General features: G+C 44.2%; 15 protein-coding genes across 15 annotated transcripts; 7 read left to right on the top strand and 8 right to left on the bottom strand. All coding sequences in view use genetic code 12, as the record gives it.

Moving 5' to 3' along the window:
* Positions 1–381: 381 nt before the first annotated feature.
* On the bottom strand, positions 382–1,830 carry CJI96_0000320 (uncharacterized protein; the record flags this gene model as incomplete). The annotated part of the gene is made up of 1 exon (XM_029034545.2): positions 382–1,830. One exon carries the CDS (start codon positions 1,828–1,830, stop codon positions 382–384), a length of 1,449 nt encoding a protein of 482 aa, XP_028889787.2.
* Positions 1,831–2,354: 524 nt separating this feature from the next.
* COX15 (Cox15p) lies at positions 2,355–3,788 on the top strand (the record flags this gene model as incomplete). Its single annotated transcript, XM_029034546.2, has 1 exon — positions 2,355–3,788. One exon carries the CDS (start codon positions 2,355–2,357, stop codon positions 3,786–3,788), a length of 1,434 nt encoding a protein of 477 aa, XP_028889788.2.
* Positions 3,789–3,848: 60 nt separating this feature from the next.
* On the bottom strand, positions 3,849–4,979 carry CJI96_0000322 (uncharacterized protein; the record flags this gene model as incomplete). The annotated part of the gene is made up of 1 exon (XM_029034547.2): positions 3,849–4,979. The coding sequence occupies one exon, from the start codon at positions 4,977–4,979 to the stop codon at positions 3,849–3,851; it is 1,131 nt and encodes a 376-aa protein (XP_028889789.2).
* Positions 4,980–6,952: 1,973 nt separating this feature from the next.
* Positions 6,953–7,741, top strand: CJI96_0000323 (RNA polymerase II subunit B1 CTD phosphatase RTR1; the record flags this gene model as incomplete). Its single annotated transcript, XM_029034548.2, has 1 exon — positions 6,953–7,741. One exon carries the CDS (start codon positions 6,953–6,955, stop codon positions 7,739–7,741), a length of 789 nt encoding a protein of 262 aa, XP_028889790.2.
* A 79-nt stretch (positions 7,742–7,820) lies between these two features.
* Positions 7,821–9,356, bottom strand: CJI96_0000324 (uncharacterized protein; the record flags this gene model as incomplete). The annotated part of the gene is made up of 1 exon (XM_029034549.2): positions 7,821–9,356. One exon carries the CDS (start codon positions 9,354–9,356, stop codon positions 7,821–7,823), a length of 1,536 nt encoding a protein of 511 aa, XP_028889791.2.
* Positions 9,357–9,698: 342 nt separating this feature from the next.
* Positions 9,699–10,169, top strand: CJI96_0000325 (uncharacterized protein; the record flags this gene model as incomplete). The annotated part of the gene is made up of 2 exons (XM_029034550.1): positions 9,699–9,701; positions 9,756–10,169. The coding sequence occupies 2 exons, from the start codon at positions 9,699–9,701 to the stop codon at positions 10,167–10,169; spliced, it is 417 nt and encodes a 138-aa protein (XP_028889792.1).
* A 107-nt stretch (positions 10,170–10,276) lies between these two features.
* Positions 10,277–11,996, bottom strand: CDC14 (phosphoprotein phosphatase CDC14; the record flags this gene model as incomplete). Its single annotated transcript, XM_029034551.2, has 2 exons — positions 10,277–11,901; positions 11,951–11,996. 2 exons carry the CDS (start codon positions 11,994–11,996, stop codon positions 10,277–10,279), a joined length of 1,671 nt encoding a protein of 556 aa, XP_028889793.2.
* Positions 11,997–12,258: 262 nt separating this feature from the next.
* CJI96_0000327 (uncharacterized protein) lies at positions 12,259–12,825 on the top strand (the record flags this gene model as incomplete). Its single annotated transcript, XM_029034552.2, has 4 exons — positions 12,259–12,261; positions 12,325–12,418; positions 12,466–12,721; positions 12,768–12,825. The coding sequence occupies 4 exons, from the start codon at positions 12,259–12,261 to the stop codon at positions 12,823–12,825; spliced, it is 411 nt and encodes a 136-aa protein (XP_028889794.2).
* A 503-nt stretch (positions 12,826–13,328) lies between these two features.
* On the top strand, positions 13,329–14,183 carry RPS13 (40S ribosomal protein uS15; the record flags this gene model as incomplete). The annotated part of the gene is made up of 2 exons (XM_029034553.1): positions 13,329–13,349; positions 13,749–14,183. 2 exons carry the CDS (start codon positions 13,329–13,331, stop codon positions 14,181–14,183), a joined length of 456 nt encoding a protein of 151 aa, XP_028889795.1.
* Positions 14,184–14,324: 141 nt separating this feature from the next.
* TIF11 (Tif11p) lies at positions 14,325–14,783 on the bottom strand (the record flags this gene model as incomplete). Its single annotated transcript, XM_029034554.2, has 1 exon — positions 14,325–14,783. One exon carries the CDS (start codon positions 14,781–14,783, stop codon positions 14,325–14,327), a length of 459 nt encoding a protein of 152 aa, XP_028889796.2.
* A 533-nt stretch (positions 14,784–15,316) lies between these two features.
* Positions 15,317–16,186, top strand: CJI96_0000330 (uncharacterized protein; the record flags this gene model as incomplete). The annotated part of the gene is made up of 1 exon (XM_029034555.2): positions 15,317–16,186. One exon carries the CDS (start codon positions 15,317–15,319, stop codon positions 16,184–16,186), a length of 870 nt encoding a protein of 289 aa, XP_028889797.1.
* A 24-nt stretch (positions 16,187–16,210) lies between these two features.
* TPS3 (trehalose 6-phosphate synthase/phosphatase complex subunit) lies at positions 16,211–19,427 on the bottom strand (the record flags this gene model as incomplete). Its single annotated transcript, XM_029034556.2, has 2 exons — positions 16,211–19,349; positions 19,405–19,427. The coding sequence occupies 2 exons, from the start codon at positions 19,425–19,427 to the stop codon at positions 16,211–16,213; spliced, it is 3,162 nt and encodes a 1,053-aa protein (XP_028889798.2).
* A 502-nt stretch (positions 19,428–19,929) lies between these two features.
* On the top strand, positions 19,930–20,856 carry CJI96_0000332 (putative endodeoxyribonuclease; the record flags this gene model as incomplete). Its single annotated transcript, XM_029034557.2, has 1 exon — positions 19,930–20,856. One exon carries the CDS (start codon positions 19,930–19,932, stop codon positions 20,854–20,856), a length of 927 nt encoding a protein of 308 aa, XP_028889799.2.
* A 43-nt stretch (positions 20,857–20,899) lies between these two features.
* TPI1 (triose-phosphate isomerase TPI1) lies at positions 20,900–21,646 on the bottom strand (the record flags this gene model as incomplete). The annotated part of the gene is made up of 1 exon (XM_029034558.2): positions 20,900–21,646. One exon carries the CDS (start codon positions 21,644–21,646, stop codon positions 20,900–20,902), a length of 747 nt encoding a protein of 248 aa, XP_028889800.2.
* A 430-nt stretch (positions 21,647–22,076) lies between these two features.
* On the bottom strand, positions 22,077–23,095 carry CJI96_0000334 (acid phosphatase DET1; the record flags this gene model as incomplete). Its single annotated transcript, XM_029034559.2, has 2 exons — positions 22,077–23,000; positions 23,081–23,095. 2 exons carry the CDS (start codon positions 23,093–23,095, stop codon positions 22,077–22,079), a joined length of 939 nt encoding a protein of 312 aa, XP_028889801.1.
* Between the last annotated feature and the right edge of the window lie 25 nt (positions 23,096–23,120).

Raw genomic sequence — 23,120 nt, forward strand, 5'->3', positions numbered from 1 at the left:
AAGCGATTGTCTTCAGAGACAGCCGTTTCCGGGGCGTCCCGGCGGGGCAGAGCGTTAATTTTCCCTCCCATGGCCCCGTTTCAGTAAGCAGTGGAACGGGCATCCGGGAAGCGAAAAAAAAAATCAATTTCACTTCTTTCGTTCCTGCCACACTATGCTATCTCTGCTCATGGCCCTCTGCTCACCCCGCGGTACTTTGAGGCTGCTTCGATTGAATGCGGGCCCAACTTACGTCAGGCGCTAAAAACTGTAGGCAATTTGAGGGCCATTGGGAATACTGCTAGCCAAATAGATACGGGAAGGGTACCGCAAAATAATCGCTGTTCTGCAACCTTTGAAGTTTTAGATCTTTGTCCCCTTCGTCTTTTCGGAAGGCACCAATTAGTGCCTAAACATCAGCCAGGCGCCTGGGGCCACCACGTTATCTAGGGACTCCACTGTAGACGTTTCCTGGTCGCACCACTCTGTGATCTGAGGAAACTCTTTGGCCAACATCTCTGCTAAAGTTTTGGCCTTGTTGCGCACATCACCAGGCTGCCGTGTCCAAAGCCCGTGTCTCAACAATGCTAGCATGTCGCTAGTGGGAGGTGCGAGGTCTCTGTACTCTAAGCAGCACTGAAGGTGAGAGCTCGCTAGTGCGTTGAGACACTCATACAAAATCACCACTTTGCACTCTCGTGGCGCTGTAGAGACGGCCTGGGCAAAAATAGGTAGAATGTCACGATGGATGTGGCACGGTGCTGTAGTGGTGCACGCTTTGATCACAGTGGCGATCTTGAAGAGTGCTGGCCTCTGATGTTTGGCTGCAAAATGCGTAAGCCCAATGTACATCAGGCACAAGGTCGCCATCACCTCGCCCTGGCCAACACAGTGGTAAGTTTCCTCTGGCGACATGCTTGCGGCTTGGGCCAACACTCTGAGAAGATCACTGCCTGCTTGCACTCCGTTGGCACAACACCACTGATTCCAGCACCAACACACTAGCACGTCTACAATGGATAATTGCAACAGAGTAGGCTCATCAGCTAGCATCTGGGGGTCCCAGGACCAGTCGACAGCTTCGTGGAATTTTCTGGTGAAGAAGTAGGGATTGTCGTAGGTCTTTTCCGTGGAGCCAATGGTGACGAAGTGGAAAAGACTCATAGTCCGCATGAACCGCCCACCTTCATGTGTATTGTTCATGATCTCACCGATAGCCTCGTCCAAAGAGCCAATGCATGAGTAGTGACGTTTGGGCACGGGGAAAGTAAGGCGTAAGAGCAGCGAGAGCTTCACTTTGGACCTGCCGCCTTTGTCGTGCTGTTTCTGAATAGGGACCATCGAAGCATTCTCCTCCATCGTGGTCCTTACTTGGAGAAGCTTTGGAATTTGATAGACGTACATTTTTCCCTCTGGAGAGTTCAGCTCGGCAACGATATCAAGCCTCGGTGTCGTCAGGGTCTCAGTGGTGCTCCATGAGCTGCTCAGTTCGTCCTTGGTTGGGAGTTGCACCTGACGAGAGGGAGGGAAAGCGATTCTCAGATTGGGACGTTTCCTCATATTATCCAAGGGTATAGTACCTTTTGTGCTGTTAATCTGGCGCCTAAGCGGGCTCCAGTGTTTGAAACTTTCTGGATCAATGACAACAGGATTTTTGTCGATAGAGCTGCTGGGCTGCAACTCAAATTCAGACATTCCGGACTCCAAGTCGGCTACAATTGAATGGGCTTTTTTCCTCGACCGCCTTCGAATTGCTACTCTGACGGTGAGCCCGATGCCTCCAAAAATGCCAGAACCAAGGACTAGAATGCCGTAGAGAATAACCGTGTATTTTATCGAAGACGAGTCCATATTGTACCAATGGTTGCAAAAAGAGAGCCGCCTCGCGAAGTGTATGTTGCTCGGAGAATTGGAAAGAATAGCGAGAAAGTCGCAACAAAGTGAACCCTACATTGTTGAAATCTGAAGTTACTAAAGCAAAGGGAATTCATATTCAATTGTAATTGTAGAGAAATGGGAGGTCATCAACACGTATTTTTGTGTAAGGATTGCTTCGCTCTCTTCTCGACGAGGGGACCTCAGAAAGCGCTACTGGGTAAAATTTGCTCATTTCCATTAGAAGAAAGGATTGGCTGTACAGAAAACTTCTAATTCCCGTAAAATCACTACTTTCAAGTCATATTAGCCTGCCTTTGTCATCTTCACTAAATCACCTTTCGTTCCCGTTATCGTCGTACTGCACAAGGGGAAGAGTCGCCTGATCCAAGCGCATACCTTGGATTTCTCAGCTTACCAAAAAGCCTGTATGAAATGCAAATCAGCTTACGCCCTCATTTGCTAACCATCACAGGTAAATCTGTAAAAAGTTAACGACCATGTCGATGTTTTGTCGATCGGGGTTTTTCTTCACGAGAAATTTGAGCGTGCTCAATATTCTCAAAAGCACCAGAGGCACGAGGCTCTCCATCCTTCCGCCCAAGAAAATGCCCTTCAGCATCTGGCGCTCTATGGGGTTGAGGCGCTATTCGACCGCCTCCCACCTTTCAACAGGATCAGCCCCCAAAATCAACACTGAGTCCCTCAGGTCTGCATTTTCTGGAAAACAGCCACCCGTTGTCGTCTCTAGCAAAGCCGCTGGATACTGGCTTGTGGCCACTTCAGGCTTGATCTTTGGGATAGTCGTCGTTGGTGGGTTAACCAGACTTACTGAGTCCGGTCTCTCGATCACTGAGTGGAAGCCAGTCACTGGTTCCATTCCACCTCTTTCTGAGAAAGAATGGGAGGAAGAGTTTGATAAGTACAAGAACTCACCTGAGTTCAAGCTCTTGAATTCTCATATCACGCTTGAAGAGTTCAAGTTTATCTTCAGTATGGAATGGGGCCACCGTCTTTTAGGGAGAGCCATCGGAATGTTTTTCATTTTGCCCGCTATTTACTTTTGGAAGACCAATAAATTCAGTCCGCATGTCACTCGTAGAGTGGTCGGTCTTACAGGTCTATTAGGCTTGCAAGGGTTCATTGGCTGGTGGATGGTTCAAAGTGGTCTCGACGAGGAGCAGCTTGCGGAGCGTAGATCGAAGCCTACTGTTTCTCAGTACAGACTCACTACACACTTGGGTGCTGCATTCTTGATGTATTTGGGTGTTCTCTGGACGGGATTCGAGATACTTAATGAGAGCAGGTGGGTTCAGGACCTCAGTACGAAAGCGAAGGTAGTCACATCTCATCTTGCAAAACTTAACAGTCCAGTCTTGAACCCTATGAGAAAAATGTCTCTTGCCTTGCTTGGTTTGACTTTTATGACCGCCATGTCCGGAGGAATGGTCGCTGGTTTGGACGCTGGTCTCATTTACAATACCTTCCCTCACATGGGTGAAGACTACATTCCATCATACAGGGAGCTTATGGACCCCTTGTTTGCCAGGAAAGATGACAAATCTGATATGTGGTGGAGGAATCTTCTCGAAAATCCAGCGACCGTCCAGTTGGTTCATCGAATTCTTGCAACTACAACATTCTTTTCTGTCTTGGCTGCTCACATGTACGTCAACAGACGCAAGGCTCTCATACCACCCAACGCCAAGAGGGCCATGCACACCATGATGGGTTTGGTGACCTTCCAGGTTGCGTTAGGTATTACCACACTCATTTATTTGGTGCCCATTCCTTTGGCTGCTGGTCATCAAGCAGGAGCATTAGCTCTTCTCACTGCAGCGTTAGCATTTGCTGCAAACATCAAGAGGCCCCGTGCACAGGCTGTCAACTACATCAGCGCTCAGATGAAGAAACAGCTACTCAAGAAGCATTAGATGGTTAACCTCATGTAAATAGAGATTGAAGATAATTGTACATAAAAGAATTCGAAGGAGTTACCAAATGCGCTTGCTAGACATTTCATACCTGTGAACTGCTTTCAACAGCTCACCGAGATCCTGGGAGGTTTTCAGAGTCAGTTTAACTCTTTTTCTCACCATATCATTCCTTCGCTCTTCTCCATTCGGTGGGACCAGCTCCCCGTAATCGTACAAAAACCCTCTTGTGCGAGGATTGATGGAGGATGATTCCGTGTTAGGGATCCCAGGAATGAAAGATTGCTCGATCTCGCTTTGTGAATCGCTTGAATCGTATACACGGCCTGACATCGTGTCATGGACATCAGTTGGAGACATTTCTCGTGACCAATTCAGATCTGTGTATAGACTGAAATGCAGATTCTCGTCTCCTTCTAACTTGCCTCCAACGCCCCTGCTATTTTCTGAGTCGAAGAGGCCCTCTTGCATGGAAGCCACACTCAGCTCCTCGGCATAGAATGCTTTGGCTGAAGCAGCAGCCAGAACCTCCTTTTGATATTCTTCATGCTTGCCCTTGATACTTTTTGCCCATTTCAATAGCCATAAACCCAACACTAATCGAATGATTACCAAAGTGATGAATGTAAGTGTTGCAAGAAGACCGCAGGACAAAATGCTCAGGATGTTGGGGGAAGGAACGTAAATCTGTTTTAAATCACGGAGAGTCATCCTTAAAAAGCAGATCGATAACGACAACATTGGAAGACCAATTCTCTTGGCAAGAATCACATAGTCTGAGATTTCATGCAGAGTAGATTTTTGAGAGTTCGAAGTGAACACTTCCATGAAGTCAGTGCTCGACACATAGAGGAAATTCTTGTAAACTCTAGGCTTTATGCGGTTAAACTTGATGATGAAGCAATGTTTTAGCCAGTCAACAAAGACTTCTGATCCAAGTACCACGATTGAAGGACCGAAGATTGCTCCAAACCATTTATTCCATGATTTCCAGCTATCTGGTACGACGAGACCCAACTGAGTCATGTTTAATTGTGCCAAATTTCTAATTGATATGATTGAGAGCATCAATGAGAGCTGAAAACGTTCTGTGAGATCTGACATGGCCACCTGGAATAGACCCTCTCTGTCAAATTTCTTGAAGACGGCACCCTTCAATTCAGCAAACTGATTGGAAAGAAGGAGCGTCATTAGCGCATTGGAGTAGGAATTAGCAGCAACGTGAAGAGAGACGGACTGGTATATCAAAACATACGAGTGGCAGGCTGAGTATACGAAGGATATTATCACAAATAGTATCAACTTCAGAATGCTTTTATAATTGGTATTTGTGACTGGTATTCCAACAAGAACCGTAAAAATTTCCTGGCCTATGGATGAGAGCAATTTATCCATAACCTCTAAAACACCAAAGATCACATAGAGTTTTAAATGAGCTTGCCCTCTAACGTCATGATATAAGCGCGAGACCTCGACTCTAGGAGAAGCTAGAAGCGTCACAGTGGACACAATGATGAACAAATTTATGAGATCACGCTTGATGAAGTGAAGTTTTCTAGTGAGCAAACTAAAGTCTAGTTTTCCTGTCCCAGAAAAATGGTGGAAGAAGTCTGCAAAGCCAGTGTAACAGATGATGCAAATTTTTAATGGTACTAGCGTGAACAAAGTAAGAAATGAATTGAGGCAGACTAAAAGCCCAAAGACGATAAACCTTTCCAAATACACTGGCACTTTTACCATACTTACTAGCTGCTCGTATGCTCGGCTTTGTTCTTCTTCATGCAGCAAATCCTTCTGTTTGTTGTGCCCCGGCTTTGGTAAGTTTAGCTCTAGTAGCAAGAGCCTATATAAAGACAATATTCGATTTCTATTAGGTTTTCCGGCTGCTAATGTTGACTTTGAGCCATTGTGTATAAAGTTTAGAAACCCACTAGCTGTTGATGATCGTGATCGGGAGGGTTGCAAGGAAGTTGAAATTGAAGGGGTGATATCGGATACAGAGGAGCCTCTCCTCCCAACAATGGTGCTCGTGGAACCTCTTTGAGTTGACGTAGTATCTGTAGCCGGGTAAACATTGAGATCGATACTTGGTGCCTCTAACGAGGCCATATTAATGTTCCAAAGAGAAAGAAGGAATACCTAGAGTCCGATAACTGTGTGACAAATAATCACGTGATACAAGTTCAGGGAACGTTTATGTGCGCTTAGAAGCAGGAGAAGACATTCCTTATTCGTAAACTTAGTGAGTGGACTTGTGTATTCTCTTAATATTTCATTCCGTAGACAGAAAAGGGGAGAATCAATGTTGTTTAGATATTGCTCTGAAAGAGGTCTGTCCTATATACTGATGTCCTATATCCGTATTTCTCTTATCCCCTTCAATGCAGATGTGCACTCGATATCCTTCATGCAGCCCACAGAAAAGATTGAGACACTCTCTTAGTACCCCTACAACTCTTGATGCTGGTCTGCGGTCTTACTGTTTTTCAGAACGGTTTTCGCTACCTATGTCTTAATCCTGATGCACTCCACGGCTGTGACACGGTTCAAGACAGAATGTGCTCGAATAACCAATAACAGCTTGATTTTTGTAATGATCGCGGTAATCCTGCTAAGAGGATAAATGAGACGGTAAAGTCAATCGGATATCCACCTTGCCTCCCATACTTATGAAGACGAATGAGAATGGGCGATGACACTTTCTTAGTTGAATGACTTTTTGTTGTACTTTTTATCTCAATTGTGAAATCTTTACGCTATGACTCACTATATCTTGCCTCGATTAGTGATATTTTGAATCGGGGGAAATTCGCTTCGAGTGCATAGCCTGTACATTACAGACTCCAACATAAAGCAAATTGGCTATTGAAATATCAATATAAATGCTTGTTTGTTCAGTCTCAATCGACTTGAGCAATTTGTTAGTTTTTATACCATAAAAACATGTTGTTCAAGCAAGAGTCACTCGTTTCGTTTCGCATGCCAAACCTAGATCTGGGGAAGAATCCTCAATCATCTTACCAGTGTACAGGCTAGTGGCCACAGTATATAAAGGGTCCGCTGAGCGACCTGCGACAAGCTATCTATTTGTTTCTTTTTTTCTTTTTCTTTGCTAACATCTTTCCCCCAATTCGTCTCACTGATGCATAGCAGATCGACAAGGAATGAACGCAGATACACTCACTGTCGACGCATTTCTATCGTTACTAGCTCCTTATGCTAATCGCGATATGCTCGCTCCAAGCGAGGCATCATCGCTACAGCTCAAGATAGCGGAGTTGGTGTTGGACCATACGATAGACATTCCCTTACTCAAGTTCCTCAGTAGGTTTCTTACCCAATCAGCCTATGATGAGCTTGTCGAAGAACGCAACATTGAACACCAATGTGGCTATCCTCTATGCAACAAGTCCCCACAACACAAGGTACGCCGCCTTTCCCATGGGAGCAATGGTTCGTGTATTGAAACATCAACGCGGTATCAGATCTGGAACAGAAAACCTCTGATGATTCTTCCTAACACTTACTTGTCACAGTATTGTTGCAAGGAACACTATCAGGCGCTGATGTTCTACCGCAATCAACTCTCTCAGGAGGCAGTGTTCTCTCGTAAAGATATCACCATCATGCCGCCCTTTGCACAAGTCAATGGACCTTGGTATGAGAATAATATTACCTTCTTGGAAGAAGTGCTTGCCAAACATAAAGAGCTAAAAGAACAGGGTAAAACTATCTCTGAGGTGATCGCTATGATGAGCGGCTTGTCAGTAGGTGATGGTAGTGACAAGGACACTACAGAGTTAGCCAAGCTAATCGAAGACTTCGATATAGTTGAGCACGAAGGTGGCTCTACCCTCAAAGAGGAGCCACAGGAGTCTGACAAGGAGGCGGCCTCCAGAGGAATAGATGGTTACATCACCAGCAATCACAGTTTAGGAGGCTACATGGTGTAATCGCATAACATACGACAGAAACCTCCATGAGACCTTACGAATGCTACGAAACGTCATGATTATCTGCTATTGTAGTGCTCTACTTAAATTTGAAGCGCTTTCTATATCTCTGACCCATACGATAGTTACTGAACTTGAAGATCCGAAGATAATCACCTAGTGTTTTGCCCATACCTAATCGTTCCATTTGTGGTAATCCTTGCTTGTTTTGAGGTTGCTTATTTGAGTCTGCCTCTAGGTAATCGTCGAGACCATGGGTGACTGGATTTCTGAAGTTGATGAGCTCTGAGTGCATGAAGACTTTGTCCTTTTTTAACATCTCCACGAGCCGGGCATACCTCTGGCTCCGCTCTTCGTACCTCTCCTGTAATGCTTTTTGAACCCTGTCTTGCTCACTAAAAATCTCCTCCAGAAGCTTATACTTCGTACAAATACTTCTCAACTCCTTTTCGATGTACGCAGATGAAATATCGAGAGCTTCACGCCATTCTTGTCTGTAAAGAGAAGCCTTTCTACGTACGGGTCGCATCTTGCCAAATTTATCATAATCACGTAGATCGTCTATAAGGGCTTCCCATGAGGCTTCAGCGTCGGCTAGATTTTGATAATACTCCTTAGTACATATCACCTCGTCATCAGAATAGCCCCCACTTCCCTTCACGGCGTATCCTTCGTCCACTTTTTTCTCATGCGCAAGAGCAGTTTTGTTTGTGGCTTTTACGTTCCACACATGGCGCAACTTATAGAGCCTCGTCAGCTTCTTGATGTCCATAGCGATATTCTTCATAACGCTGTGTGGTGAGAATTGCGCTCCAAGAAAATGTACCGTCATGATGCCGGCATTGGTGCTGTGGATTTTAGCACGTTGGGGGCCCTTTTCGTTCATTTGGAAGTCAGTGTCATTCATGATGGACTGATTTATTAGGTACTCGACCTCAGGCTTGATGACTGCCTCGATATATACAGCATCATAAGCCTGCTCTATAACAAAACTTTTGGTCGAGCCAGGAAGAAGGACACTCGGATTTGGTAAGTTTGCGGATTGTAAAGTTAACGTTTTTGAGACGAAGGGTAGCTTATAAGGATTTGGAATTCGGCCTTCAAGCTGAAGCCTTTTGAGGTAGTTTCTGACGACGAATCCGGCATCCTCTTTGCTCTCTACCATTGCTTTTTTGTACTCTTTGAGCTGTTCATTTGCCTTAAGTGACCTGAACGGGGTCTGTCCCTTCCTATGAGGGTTCTTTACGGACGCGAGCCTTCGTGATATCTTCAACGGTAGGTCTTTGCTTCTCTGCTCATCGATCTGTTTCTGATTCTCGGAGTAGAATTTCTTCCATTTTTGCTTTTTAAACAGCTCATCCCTCAAATAAACCAAATGTCGTATCACTTCATGCCAATGCTCTGCTTTCGATGCATCCACTGGTAGCTTCTCAAGACACTCACTCAAATGATCTCCTCTCATGATTGACAAGTACATATCAATCGAAGATCTAGGTCTTTTTCGTATCTTTTCATCAATATAGTATCGAAGCTCCGAAACAAGAAAGTCTCGGTACATGTTAACGTCTATAGATGCCTTTTTTAACTCAGGTAGTAGGTACTCATCAGTTTCCATGTTTATGTCTATGACTGGCACGAGACATTTGGTCTTACAGAGGCCACGTAGTAAGGACTTATATAGACATTTCACCAGATATTCATGCCTTGAAGCAGGTATTCGTGTGGCCATCCAGATGTAAGGGAATTGTACTTTTCGCAGCGACTGATATCGCGGTGAATGCAATCGTAGATATATACCTTGTTTCAGTATTTCCGGCAAAATCTAGCTGAAAGCGGAAATTGTTAGCCTAAAATTAAGATCAGATCTCGAATAACTTTTTTCAGGAGTCTCACTTAATCACATAGGATTACTTTCGTGCCATCTTCACGAGATCGCGTCTCATAGTAGCAACTACAAATGGTATGTGGGAAGAGCAGCTAAAGCATGTTGAAGTCAATTGAATACTAATCGCAGCCGCCTAAATCAGCTCAGGTTCCCGTGACGCTTCTTAAGTTCAAGCGATCACGCTCGACGTATTGCATTCCTTTGGTGCTCACCAAGAAGACTCTTAATCAAGAGCACCTCATCACTGCCTTGACACATGCTATCAACTCAACCGGGGGCCTACGCGTGGTGGATAACATGAATAGCGAGGAGGATGGAATGCCTCTCCCGGATGAGGAGGGGGTCGAAATTGCAGCCGAGGAAATTCTGCTTGCATTGCCAAAAGACAGAGGTGATCCACACAGCAATCAGTGGTTTCCAATTGCAGATGACAAAGACTTGGAAAATCTTGTTTTCAACGATTACGATATCATCGCATTCAAGTCTAGAGATGATCTGGACTTCTATATCGAACGATCAGAGTACGGTGATCAAGAGGAATAACTTTTAGTGTATAGATTTCAGTAATACAAAGGATGAAGCGAAGTCATGCTGATTTGAACGAGGAAAAAGCCAGATCTTTAGAAGGAAGTGAATTGTTAGCGTGAAAGTCAGTACTTCTTGCCGCTAAGTTTTCTGATCCCACCAGAGTGAATTCTGGTTCCGTTCTTTCCTGGAAGAAGTGCACTGTGAACTTTGGTGCTTGAGCGAGATTTGAGCATTTTTGAACCGCTTGGGGAAGTTGGGTTGGAAGTTAAGGTCGTGCTTATAGTACGAGTCGTTGTCGTTGTGGTAGTCTTAGTCAACTGCACAGGCAAATGTTGGCTGTTAGTACTGATGGAGCGCAAGACGCGATGATCGTTAACATCTCTCTTTGGAGAGCTGTGTACGATTTCGCCATCAGCGTTATTGATCTCTTGGTCTACTCCGGAATCAGCGTCTTGCATCGAAAGAGCTTGGTTGTCCTCATCAGAGTTGTTGATAACATCAAGCACAGAGGAAGTGTCTGCCTCTTGGTACTTTCTTGGCTGACCAGGAGATTCCATTGGAACTGCGCTTTGAATCTTGTTGGCGAGGTGCTCACTTATCTTTCTCCTTCTGACTGGTGTGTGCGTGAAGGATGAATCGAGATGGCTCATGTACGAAGAATTGATCTGTTGTTGCTGCTGCTGTAACCTCTTCTGTTTTGCTTCCTCCTTCAATCTAGCTTTAAACTCGCTGTACGGTACTAGTGGGAAAAGTCCTCCAATAAAAGGGTCAGGTCTGTTATCAAGGCACATCGTATGTCTCCAATCACGAAATTCGTTCTGATGTAAGTATAGCCAATGCTGTTGTGGGCCCACGACCATGCCAGGACGAATCATCCTCATGTATGCAATGCACTCATTCGCTGTGAACCCATGGGTATAAATTAGGTGGGCGCCTATGAGGCAGCCGGTCCTTCCTAAACCAGCCTTGCAATGCACAGCTATTTTTCCTCCTCTGTTTATTATGCATTCGGCAGCCCCAATAAACTTCTGCACGTACTCCATTGTAGGACAAGTACCGTCCTCAAAAATCATGTCAATGTGCTGTATATCACGCTTTGTGAACTCACTGGCATCGTATAAATGAGAATTAAGTCTGACAGCCAACTGGACATTGTTGCTCATGAAGAAGGAGAGGACCTTCTTGAATGGCTCATTCAATACACCCGGTTTCTTTTGCTGAGGAGATGCAAATGCAATAAAATCCTTCGAAATGACGTTGAAGTCACCTTGGTCAACTCTCTCATACTGCTCGTACTCTTCTAAATTGAATGTAGTCAAGTCTATCATGTCACGCTCTTTTGCCCTCCACATTGCATACACAATGTCCTGAATGGTGATTTCGAAATCTGCATTGGAGTAACCAGCGTCTCTGAAGGGTTGGAAAGGAAATTCAACCTGACTAATCGGCTGAAGAACTTGATGTGGAGCCCACAGCTGGACAAGCACCATGTAGCAGCACAACAAGCATGCAGCATTAGCTCTTTCCTTGGGCAGCGTGGAGCTGTAAAATACCACAGCTTTGCCCTGATTAGCTTCTTCGTTTAAGATGTTATGTAGACTGACAGCAAACCTATACAAGGAACCGATGTGGAGAGGACCGAAGTCCAAGTGGAAAGCGTTATAAGGAAAAGCATCTTCCACCGTAAAATACACCAAGTCAGGAGTATCGTGGGGAGTATAGTCGTAGGCGCCTAGGTAGATTCGGTCTTGCGGTTAGTATCTGTGATGGAAGTTGTGAAGCGAATTTAAACGTACTCTTCAAGAACTCAATGAGTGGAATAGGCAGTCTTCCTTTAGGCATGGCAGTTCAACAAATGTGAAAAAGAAGAAAAGGTAAGGTACTCCAAGCAAAAGTAAGCGTGTGACTTCTTCTAAACAACAGTAGAAGGTCGAAAACAAAATACGCAAAACAAATGCAAAAGAAGCCAGTCTGAGCGAATGCTCGAGAGTATTGTTTACAAAACGGCTCCTTTAGGCGCACTTATTAGAGTTCCAAATCGGCGCGCACCCAATTCGGTGTTACTATCGCAACCTGGCTACTACAGTAAAGAGGTGTATAGACAATGGTAAGTAATCAAGTCACAAACAAATAGAATCTAAAATCTACCAGATAAATGTACTAACTATAGGCTTCATTATACAACTTCAGTGCAGAAACCTTGTCTGAGCTCCGCAAATTCCGTTTCTCCAGTGGGAAAGCTGACAACATGCAAGCTATCATATGTATGTACATTCATTTAGTAAGCAAAAATTTCCCACTAACGGTAAAGATGCCATAGATAAATCTTCGAACTATGTGACAAGAGAGTCTGAGTCTCCAATTGAATCGATCGAGGAACTCATGGAGGAGCTTCCTGATAACAGCGCACGCTATGTGCTCTTATCATACCCCATAAAACTTTCAGATGGCAGGATCAAAAACCCATTTGTGTTACTCTACTGGAGGCCGCCAACATCAGGACAAGAGAATAAGATGCTTTATGCTGGTGCTGTGGAGTTGTTTAGAGAGAAAGCCGGTGTTTCAAAGTACGTATCGCAAAATGTACATGAGGTGAAGCTTTACTAACAACAGACTCATTGAAATAGAAGAGGAGGAAGATTTTGAGGATTTGGAAGAAAAGTTGGTCTAAGACTTTTTTGTCGAGTGATATGGCCCAGAAATATCGTTAGGGCCATTGGATATATTGTGCGAATCGCGTATACGCCATACAAAAGGCATTAATGACATCTAATATCTTTGATGAAAATTGGCATCAATAAATTTACGTTCTTACTGAATAGACGTATCATTTTTCTTGAAGATTTACAGACAAGAGGTGAGAAGACATTTCCTCGTGTATGCTCAATACTGTAGTTACAATGGCAGAAACACAATATTTTTGTTCGTACTTTATTACAAACAGCCTATCTTTGAAGACTACGTGGGCCAAGTTGACTTCAGGCCAATGGGCCCGTTCGATATCTGGTACGTCATTTACCCAACCAGCGTAAATCACAGTATTTTTTTCAAGTCCCGTAGGAGTCTTCTACACACACTCCCGACGAGAAAAATTTTCAGACTCATATAAGGTGCGAAATTCCCTAGATCTTAAAAATTTTTCACTACATCTATCAATCCTAAGAATTATCAGCCATGGGTCGTATGCATTCTTCTGTATGTGACTAATTAAGTGTTCAGATGAACAACATGGTTTGGTTGAATAGTGAACCTGGGTCGATTCGGTGTACAGTTTCGGCAGTACTTGGGTCTTAGTCAAAAGTCCTTCCCTTTCTCAAGGGGAGTTTCTGCTTTTGCTACATGATGCCACTGCCAATAAATGAAGCTTTGTACGTTGTGCTGATCGATTCCACTATTTGTAGACCAAGGAGCAGATTCGGCTGTGTGATTTTTGTCGTTCCTGAGGAGTGATTTCCAAGGAAACCTGTCAGCCAAGCTGCGCGGGACAATTACTCACCTTCTGACTGCTGCCAGTTGATCATACAAAATTGGTGATTCCTAAGGGATGTCGGAATGCCGATTCTTTCATTTACGATTTTTTACTAACATGTTCAGGGTAAGGGTATCAGCTCTTCTGCCATTCCATACTCTAGAAACGCTCCTTCTTGGTTCAAGTTGTCCTCTGACGAGGTTGTTGAGCAGATCATCAAGTACGCCAGAAAGGGTTTGACTCCTTCTCAGATTGGTGTTATCTTGAGAGACGCTCACGGTGTTTCCCAGGCTAAGGTCGTCACCGGTAACAAGATCTTGAGAATCCTCAAGTCCAACGGTTTGGCTCCTGAGATCCCAGAGGACTTGTACTTCTTGATCAAGAAGGCTGTTTCCGTGAGAAAGCACTTGGAGAGAAACAGAAAGGACAAGGACTCCAAGTTCAGATTGATTTTGATCGAATCCAGAATCCACAGATTGGCCAGATACTACAGAACCGTTGCTGTCTTGCCACCAAACTGGAAGTACGAGTCCGCCACCGCTTCTGCCTTGGTCAACTAATCTTTTTTGCTACTATTAATATATATTTAATTTCGCACTCAACAGAGTAGTTATGTCTTGAATGAAACAAACTTTGAAATATACATAGGTGTATCAGATCTGTATGTGTATTATGGTACAATCGAATGCAATATACTCCCCTTAAATATCGTCGATATCCAACTCGCCGTCCTCCTCAGACTCCTCGTCGTTGTCACCGAACTCGAAGTTGACCTCTTCGTCGTCGTCGGCACCGAAAGTATCGGTTTCATTAATCTTAGCGGTTTCTGGCAACTCACCGATGTTCTTCAAGGTTCTTGCCTCATCAGAATTGTATTTGTGGATGACGTCACACTGGTCTCCTTGAAAATCTCTCAAAGACACCAATATGATATCACCTTGACCCATCCACACCTTCTTTCTCAATTTTCCTCTGATGTGGCCCATTCTCTTTTCGCCATCAAAACAGCTCACTTCGATTCTACCATTACCCAACATCTTCGTGATTTGGGCGTACTCTTGGCCCTCATCCTTGTGGATCAATTCTCTTTTTTGACCACCGTTGTCATTCTTTCCTTTTCTTCTATTCTTTCCTCCCTTTCCTTTGGAAGATTTACCCATTATGAATTAGTAGGAAGTACTTTAGATGGACCTCAAAGCTTGCGAGAAAAAAAAAATTTTGTATGAAGGTGAGAGGTGCACGGGTGTGCGGTCAGGTGTCAGCACATTAGGTTATAGACATACACTTGAAGGGTGAAAGGTGATTATTTAAATGAAATTTTAAAGGCGTTTTTTAGGTTATAGGTATCCTAATGATATATTAAATGCCGAGCTCACCACCTCTGTATACGAGTAACAAATCTAGCAGGAAGGACGAATGGAGACTCTATCTTGCTGAAGTTATATGCGTTATGGGCATCTACTTCAAGAAGAATATATTGATAATCAAACACTTGTATTCTTTACTCTTTGGCAGTGAAGTATGAATTGTTGTAAATTCAACTATCGAGGTGTACGGGTGTGCTTTCACTATGATGCAAAGACTATCCTGGTTCAGAACGGAGACCTCGAAAGTACATCATACTGAGACAAACATGGATTCCTTCGAAACGAGCTCGCAATTCGTACAAATGCTTCGAAATCTTGTACCAAACATGCAATCCCTTCTTCGTGCTGCTCATTTTGCGTTGAAGAATTTTGAAAGCGAGGACTACCTCTTTTATGCTATAATGGATGTGCTAGATGACCCTTCTGTGGACCTCAATACTAAATCTACAATCTTCCAGTTTATTGATATTCTCATCCATGAGTCTTTTTTCATCTCGCAGCAGGCTAATTCAAACTACAATTACCCTTACGTGCACAATCTTAAAACTGCCTTGCCGAAGATTATGTTGAAAGTACTCCCATCGACGAACAACGCCAACCTTTATAATATATTCAACAACATGAAAAACATCTCAGAATCTCTCAATATTAACTATAGTGATTTCGAGAAGCAGTATCGCTCCGTGAGTCTTCTACTTCCTCCTGAAGAACAAGAGAATATTGACCAGAATATCCCGTACCCTGAAGTTAAATTAGACGATGTTGACACCGAGGATAAAGATCCAGCAATAAAAGCGTGGCATATCCTCCTTCGGAAAAGAAAGCAGAGTCAATACGAAAGGCTTCGCCTATTGAAGCACGGCCCTGTTCATGAGGAGTCAGTTCCTGAAGATGAAATTTTCTCGATTAGGCCAAAAACTACTGATCAAAATAAAAAGCATACCGATTTTGCACTAACCAAAAAGCAAATTCTAGCTCGAATGGAAGACGATAGAGAAACTCACAAAAAGCTGAAAGAAACGCTATGGGTGGTGAATCGACCCAGCGGCACAAACGCAGTCACAGAAGATGAGTTCGCCAACTACTACTGGAATCGTATTGAGAAGATTTCAGACAAGCAAAACCACGAGTTTCTTGCGGTATTTGACGAACTCAACAAGTTGGCGGCTGCTAGCTACAAAGATAAGCAATTCTAAAACAATCGAGGCAACATACTATAATTACTTGGACGTAATAATCATGAACAACTCGTTGCGACCCAAAACGCTGTACAATGCGGAGGATCTGGCATTCACTTGCCCGCCAGTTATAGCAACTGAAATCGAAGACCTGAACACATCCTTTTCGAGACCATTAGTGTACTCGTAAATGGCTTCATCAATAGACGTTAAGCCACCAGAGTATAGCAAAGCTTGGGCACTGTTTGTCCTTCTAGAGTCTTCCTCAATCCAATCGAATCTCTCAGCAAGTGGTGATCTCACAATTGAATTGTATTGTTCGTGAAAGGATGCGACGCGTTTCACTTGAAACTTCTCCACCAACTTAGCCGCTGGTATCGTTGTTGTATAGCATGCCACAATGAACTGTATAGCCCTTAAGGAGATATCTTTCTGTTGCACGACAACAGAATTGTCAATCAATGTAGCATGAATGCCTTGGCTGTCCCCATAAATATCATTGATATGCTGTATACAATCACCCATGGCATCAAAACTTCTCTTAGGATCCTCCTTAACGGCTGAATCAGCCAACCAGCGCACGGTACATTCCTCGACAACTGCACTAGATTGAGGAAGACGTTCAACTTTTGACTTGACCAACAGGGCAACCTGGGTGATCCAGTTGCCAACCTCTTTCTTGTCGATAATTGAAATCCATTTAGTTTGCCCAACTAACTTGATGAATCCTCCGCTCTCCGCGATTAATCCTAAATTAGGCACATTCTTGAAGACCAGATCTAGATCTTCCGTCTTCAAAATACTCAAAATAAATACCAAATTTCTCGAATCGCTTGTGAGACCAGTTAACATATTAATGATACGACCAAGATTCGAAAAGCCCTTAGTAGATTTCAGCCCCGCTTCGTTGTGAGAATAAGATGTGTCAAAGTTGATGATGAAAAGCCTCTGACCATTTGCCGACTCATAGAAATTTTCAAATGTTTGCTTAGTAAAAGGCTTCTTGTAGGTTTGCGTTTTTAGATGGTCCGTCTGCCAAGCCCGTTCTGTGCTAGCTAGGCATTCCTTTATCCAGTCAGTAGGCTTGTGTTTCAAAACAACCTGATGACAGTTACTCCATCTTACACGTTTCTCATGGGCAGGCATGGTCAAAGCTTTTTTAATAGCCTCACTGAATGATTTAATGTCCCATGGATTGACGAGTAAAGCGCCTTGCCCTTTGCAGTCCAAAAGATGAGAGGAACCAGTAAATTCGGATAGGATTAGAGGGGAGTGTCTGTCTGAGCTCGCCTCGACAAATTCATGACAGGTCAAATTCAAACCCTCTCTGAAACTTGACACGATGAACACCGCAGCCTCGTGCTGTAATGCTAAGTATTGATCGAAGTCGATATCCTTCTCCAAGATAACTACTGGTTGAGCGATCGAAATATTCTCGGCCATCGAATTGATTCGAGAGACGATCTGCATCACTTCAGCCTTGTAGTCACTATTTGACTGAGAGCCAATGAAGATTTCAACAAGGACTGTCTTTTCAACAAACAGAGGGTTTGCCTTGAGAAATGCTTCGTACGCAAGTAACTTTTGCTTGACACCTCTTAACTTATCGAGCTTATCCCTCGAAACCAATAAGAGTGAATCTCTCCAACGTTCACGAATAGAGTTTTTCCAGTTTACTACCGCGGGACTGCTGAGCTCCTCTTGCAATGCAGTGGCATCAATTCCGACTGGAACGGTGTTTACACGTGTGAAAGTGCCATTATGTATGATGCCTTGCTCATTTGTGTCTGCCAATAATAATCTGCTGGATGTCTGTAAGAAGTGCCTCACATATTCATCTGTTTGAAAGGTTACACAGTCTGCTCCTAGCATCCCCTTTAATAGGGCCTCTCTCTGCGCCAAACATCTAAACACTTCTGATGATGGAAAAGACACATGGAGGAAAAAGCCAATTTTGACATCCGGGAGTTTCTCCCTAATCATAGCAGGCACTAAGAGCAAATGGTAGTCGTGGACCCATATCATGTTCTCCGGGTCTTTTGCATCAAGCGTCTCATTATACCTCCTGTATGTCTCAACGACCTTGTCAGCCACTAGCTGATTCAAGCGCTTATAATGTTTAAATGAATGTTCCTCGAACACTTTTGACTTGGGGTCATCTGGGATCTGGTAATGCAAAGTTGGCCACAATATCTGTTTGCAGAAAGACTTGTAGTGCCCCTGAAATACTATGTCATTCACATGAACTGCTTCACAATCGAAGTCATCGCTGAGCTTTTTTCCAATGTCCTGATAAATCTGCTGCGGGATGGCATCCACAGGCAGTGACATCGTTCCAACCCACTTACAAGGATGTATAATGCCATTTTTCTTGGCAGCTTCCACAGCTTTGTACAAAGAGCCATTTCCGCTGTCCGTGGGAACAATTCTCCAAGGAGCAGTTTCAAACACATTTTTCTGGTTTAAGAAGGTATCTTCCAAATCAGGTCTAGAGAAACCTCCATAGGGAGCCAATGGCTCGTCGGAGAATGTTTCTTGATCCTCGTCCTCAAGAGTTAGACTCTTTGACGCCGGTGTAAAAACCAGTGGGGCATTGTCCTCTTCTTCGGTGACCGCCAAGGAGCTAGTAGACGATTGATTGATAGAATACCCGCCAAACTTGCCAAACCCACTTTTGGTGCGGGTGACACCAGCAGGAGAAAAATCACCCTGAGGCGTTGAAGTGGTTCTTGTCGTGGGCAAGGTAGCAGACGTTGGCCTTTGCAAGCTAACTGCCGAGGAGTTGTACCTGAGAGCCGAAAGTCCAAAATCATCGGACGTCTTTTTAGTCTCCACCACCAGGCTAGGAATCATTTTGGAGTGATACCTAGACTTTGGTTTGATTAAGTGGGCGCTACCATCCTCTGACTTCTCGGACGAGGCATCAGACTTTTGACGAGACTTGAAGAACTGCTGCATGTTCGACGAGTCCCTGCTTTTAAGAAACGGAGGAGGCGTGCTAGTAGAGGCGCTCTGTGTCAAGGCAGGCAGGCTCAACGATGGAAGAATTGAATTGGCAATGGAGTGTTGGAGGATAGCATCGTGGCCACTTGATGTGTCACCGCCGGGATGATTGTCTTCGGTAGCATTCGGGGTGGTTTCGCCAGAATTAACTTCAAACTTAACTGTGTGGGGCAAGAAACTGTGTTGGTTAGTACATCTGAGTGTTATAGTTGAAAGCAGGGATCTATACGTACAGTGATGCAATGATGACAGGCATGATCGAGTTACTAAGATCTGATCAACAGAAAAGGGCAATTTAAATTGATAGAGTCCGTGTACCTTGAGTTTTTTGCAATTGACTTGAAAAGTGCGGTGGATGTAACCCCATATATATATCTTTATATGTATATCATGTATGTACACTAGGGCCCGACTGATGTATCAAGCAATATACCATGCGGGCCAGAATCAGGTAACGGACCTGCACACAAAACACCTTTGGAGTCCTAGGGAGAAAGTGGAAAGATTTTTCGAAAACTCAACACATCCCATCAGAAAAATTCATTCCAGCTCACAATATGAGGTCATTGGGTGTCGTAATGCAATCCTCGTTTCTTCTTTGCTTGCTGCTTTGCTTTTGCTGTTGTAGTTTACTCGCGAGCACCAGTACCTTCTTGGAAGAGTAGCGCTCGCAAAGCTGGTATTGAATTTTCTAGAAATTCCAATTTCATGCCTACCGGATACGAGGAATGTTTGTGGACAATCACTGCCACCTTCTGATGGAGCATTCGAGAACCGAGCCGGAAAGCTTGGCTCGAAGCTTGCAGCATGGTCTCTATTGTCTTATGTCGACAAGTTACTTCGACATAGACGCTGTTCACAGGATTCTGTTGGTGAATGATAATGTAGTGCCATATTACGGCGTGCACCCTTGGTACAGTCACTTGTTTCGTGTAAATGTTCTTTCAAAAGAAGACCATTACAATCTTGTTTTGTCCCCCAAGCCATCTCAGGAGCTATTGGATGTTCTACCTGAGCCTTATGATTTCTCGTTGTACGTAGAGAAAGTGAGGGAGTATGCCACGGCTTGCAAGTCAAACAACAGAAAGTTTGGCATTGGCGAATTGGGGCTAGATAAACTTTTCCGCGTGCCAACGAACGGTTTCTACGGTAACCAAGCCGTCACAGAGAACGTAAGGCTATCCGGTTGCAAAGTGACCATGGAACACCAGTCGCTTATCTTCACTGAGCAACTCAAACTTGCAAATGAATTGCAAGCACCAGTGTCTTTGCACTGTGTTAAGGCACATGGATACTTCTTTGACACCCTAGGGAAGTCCCAAGATTTCAACAATATTCCTTCGGTCGTTCTTCACTCGTATACGGGCTCAGTTGAGCAAGCACAATCTTGGATCAAGGAATATCGCAAAAAGTCCACGAAATTACGTTTTTCATTCTCCAATTACATCAATGCTACAGAGCAGAAAATTTCCATGCTCCATAAACTTATAGACGTCCTAGAAGATCTGCAAATTCTACTTGAAACCGATATGCCTTTAGATCGTTTCTTTCTGCTGGACAGGGACGGGGAATACGCAGAACACGCGGCTGGAATCACTTCTGCCGTATGCGATTACAAGGAATGGTCAATCGAAGAAGCCGAGGAGCTTTTTTACAAAAACAGCATGGACATGTATAGAACTTGAGTTTATTTTCTTTATGTACTGGTTTCTGATAGTCGGAATTCTCCTACATTCTAGACTTGATGATGTCAACGAACTCTGGCTTCAAAGAGGCACCGCCAACCAAGAAACCGTCAACGTCAGCCTTGTCTCTGAACTCTGGAGCGTTCTTGCCGTTCACAGAGCCACCGTACAAAATTCTAACCTTCTTGGCAGCGTCCTCACCAATGGTCTTGGCCAAATGGGCTCTGATCTGCTTGTGGGTCTCCTGAGCATCGTCTGGGGTAGCAGCCAAACCAGTACCAATGGCCCAAACTGGCTCGTAAGCAACCACAATGTTGGTCCAGTCTGATACGATCTTAGAGACGGCATCCAATTGTCTGGCACAGACATCCAAAGTGACGCCAGCCTTTCTCTCCTCCAAGGTCTCACCAATGCACAAAATCACAGAGAGGCCCTGCTCTAAGGCAAATTTGGTCTTCTCAGCAATGAACTCATCGCTCTCCTTGATGATTGTTCTCCTCTCAGAGTGGCCAGTCAAGGTCCAGGTTGCACCCAAGTCCTTCAATTGATCTGGAGAAATCTCGCCAGTGTAAGCACCAGAGGACTTGTTGAACACATTCTGGCCAGCAACCTCAACGGTCTTCTGCTTGTTCTCAGAAACAGCAATGGCAATGTAAGTGGCTGGTGGGGCAATGACAACCTGGACGTTAGAAGGCAAGTCAGCAGCGTTCAAGCCTTCAACGATCTTCTTAACGGACTCCTTAGTACCGTTCATTTTGAAGTTACCACCAACGAAAAATTGACGAGACATGGCTATCTTTGATTAATTGAGGTTATAAAAGCTCGTTTACACGAAATACGGGGAAAGAGGAAATGCGGTGGGACTTTTGCTCCTATATATATATATGCAGAAGAGAACCTCACCAGACGGTTCTTCCTCATGGGCCAGTACCCTCCGAGGGTGCCCGGGTTACACTCGCACCTGTACTTGCGCTAATAGCGTTGGCCCGAGCCTGTGAATGCGGTTTGGGAATATGACGTGAGGTTGCAAATGATCCGAATAATCGTTGCCATTGTATGCGCTTAATAATCCCACAGGCTTCATATAAGCACACTGTGTGAATAAGTGAACATCATCAGAAGAAAGTCCTTCCTATTTAAGTTCACCGATATAGTTCTCCCAAATTTCCATAACTAGACCATTCTTCAGTGCTACTGAAGTTAACGAAATCAAGGTATCATCAATTCCCAACGTTCAGAACGTCTTCAGTGCTATTTTGTAAGCTTTGGTCGGCCTGAGAGAGCTTGTTCACCAAAGTATTCTTGTAATTTTCTCGAATCTGCCTATCCTTGTGTCTATTCTCTTCAATGGCTTCAACTTGAGCCCTGATGATGCTGTGAATGTCCATGTCATCAGGATTGTCGAGCTTGTTCATGGAGTTGAAGTTTACCTCTTGGGTGAACTCCTTGCTGATCTCTTCCTCTACGTCCAGATCACGTAAGTCATCCCAAGTTTTGAGAGGTGTTTTTAGCAAGTAACGCCCGGTCTTCTGCTGTTTCATAATCAAAAAATGACAATGCGGAATGTTCCTCAAAGACTCGAAGTCCTCGTAGCTCCACCGGAACCACTTCATCAAAAACACTCTAGCCCAAATTCCATGTGTGACCAAAACCAACACGTTAGGGAACTTGTCTTGGTGAAACTGTCGAAAGAGCGTCTCATTAAAGCTAGCAATTCTGTCGTATACATCTGCTGCACTTTCACCATGGGGAATTCTAAAGAAGAAGTGGCCATAGTGGGCTCGCTGTGCCCAGATTTTCTCCATCTCCTCGGGCGTGCTCTGGAAATTTCCGAAATCTTGTTCCCTCATTCTTGCTTCTTCCTTCACTTGGTACTGAACACCTTCAAGGTCCTTGATCCCCTCTATTATATCATGACATGTCTGGCGAGCACGCAAATACGGAGAGGTGTAGAAGAGTACGCTTCTGGCATTAACACCGTCCTTTTCTCCAAATTGTTCGAGAAACTCTCGGAGAACAAGACCTGCTCTGCGTGCCTGCTCATGACCTTGGGATGTTAAGCAAATTTTATGGTTGGGTGTGTGCCTGTTCACTGACTTGTCACAGTTCCCTTCCGATTCACCATGTCTGACCAATAGAATATACTAGGGGTTAGTATTCGTTGTTGAACAGTTTGGCTTCATCCTTCACGCTGATGAGGTAATTCGCCGTCTAGTGTACATACTTTTGGCTTGCCCATTACAAGGTGTCTTAAAGCTTTTTGA

This window comes from Candidozyma auris, chromosome 1 (assembly GCF_003013715.1).
Source record: "Candidozyma auris chromosome 1, complete sequence".
NCBI classification, from domain to species: domain Eukaryota; kingdom Fungi; phylum Ascomycota; class Pichiomycetes; order Serinales; family Metschnikowiaceae; genus Candidozyma; species Candidozyma auris.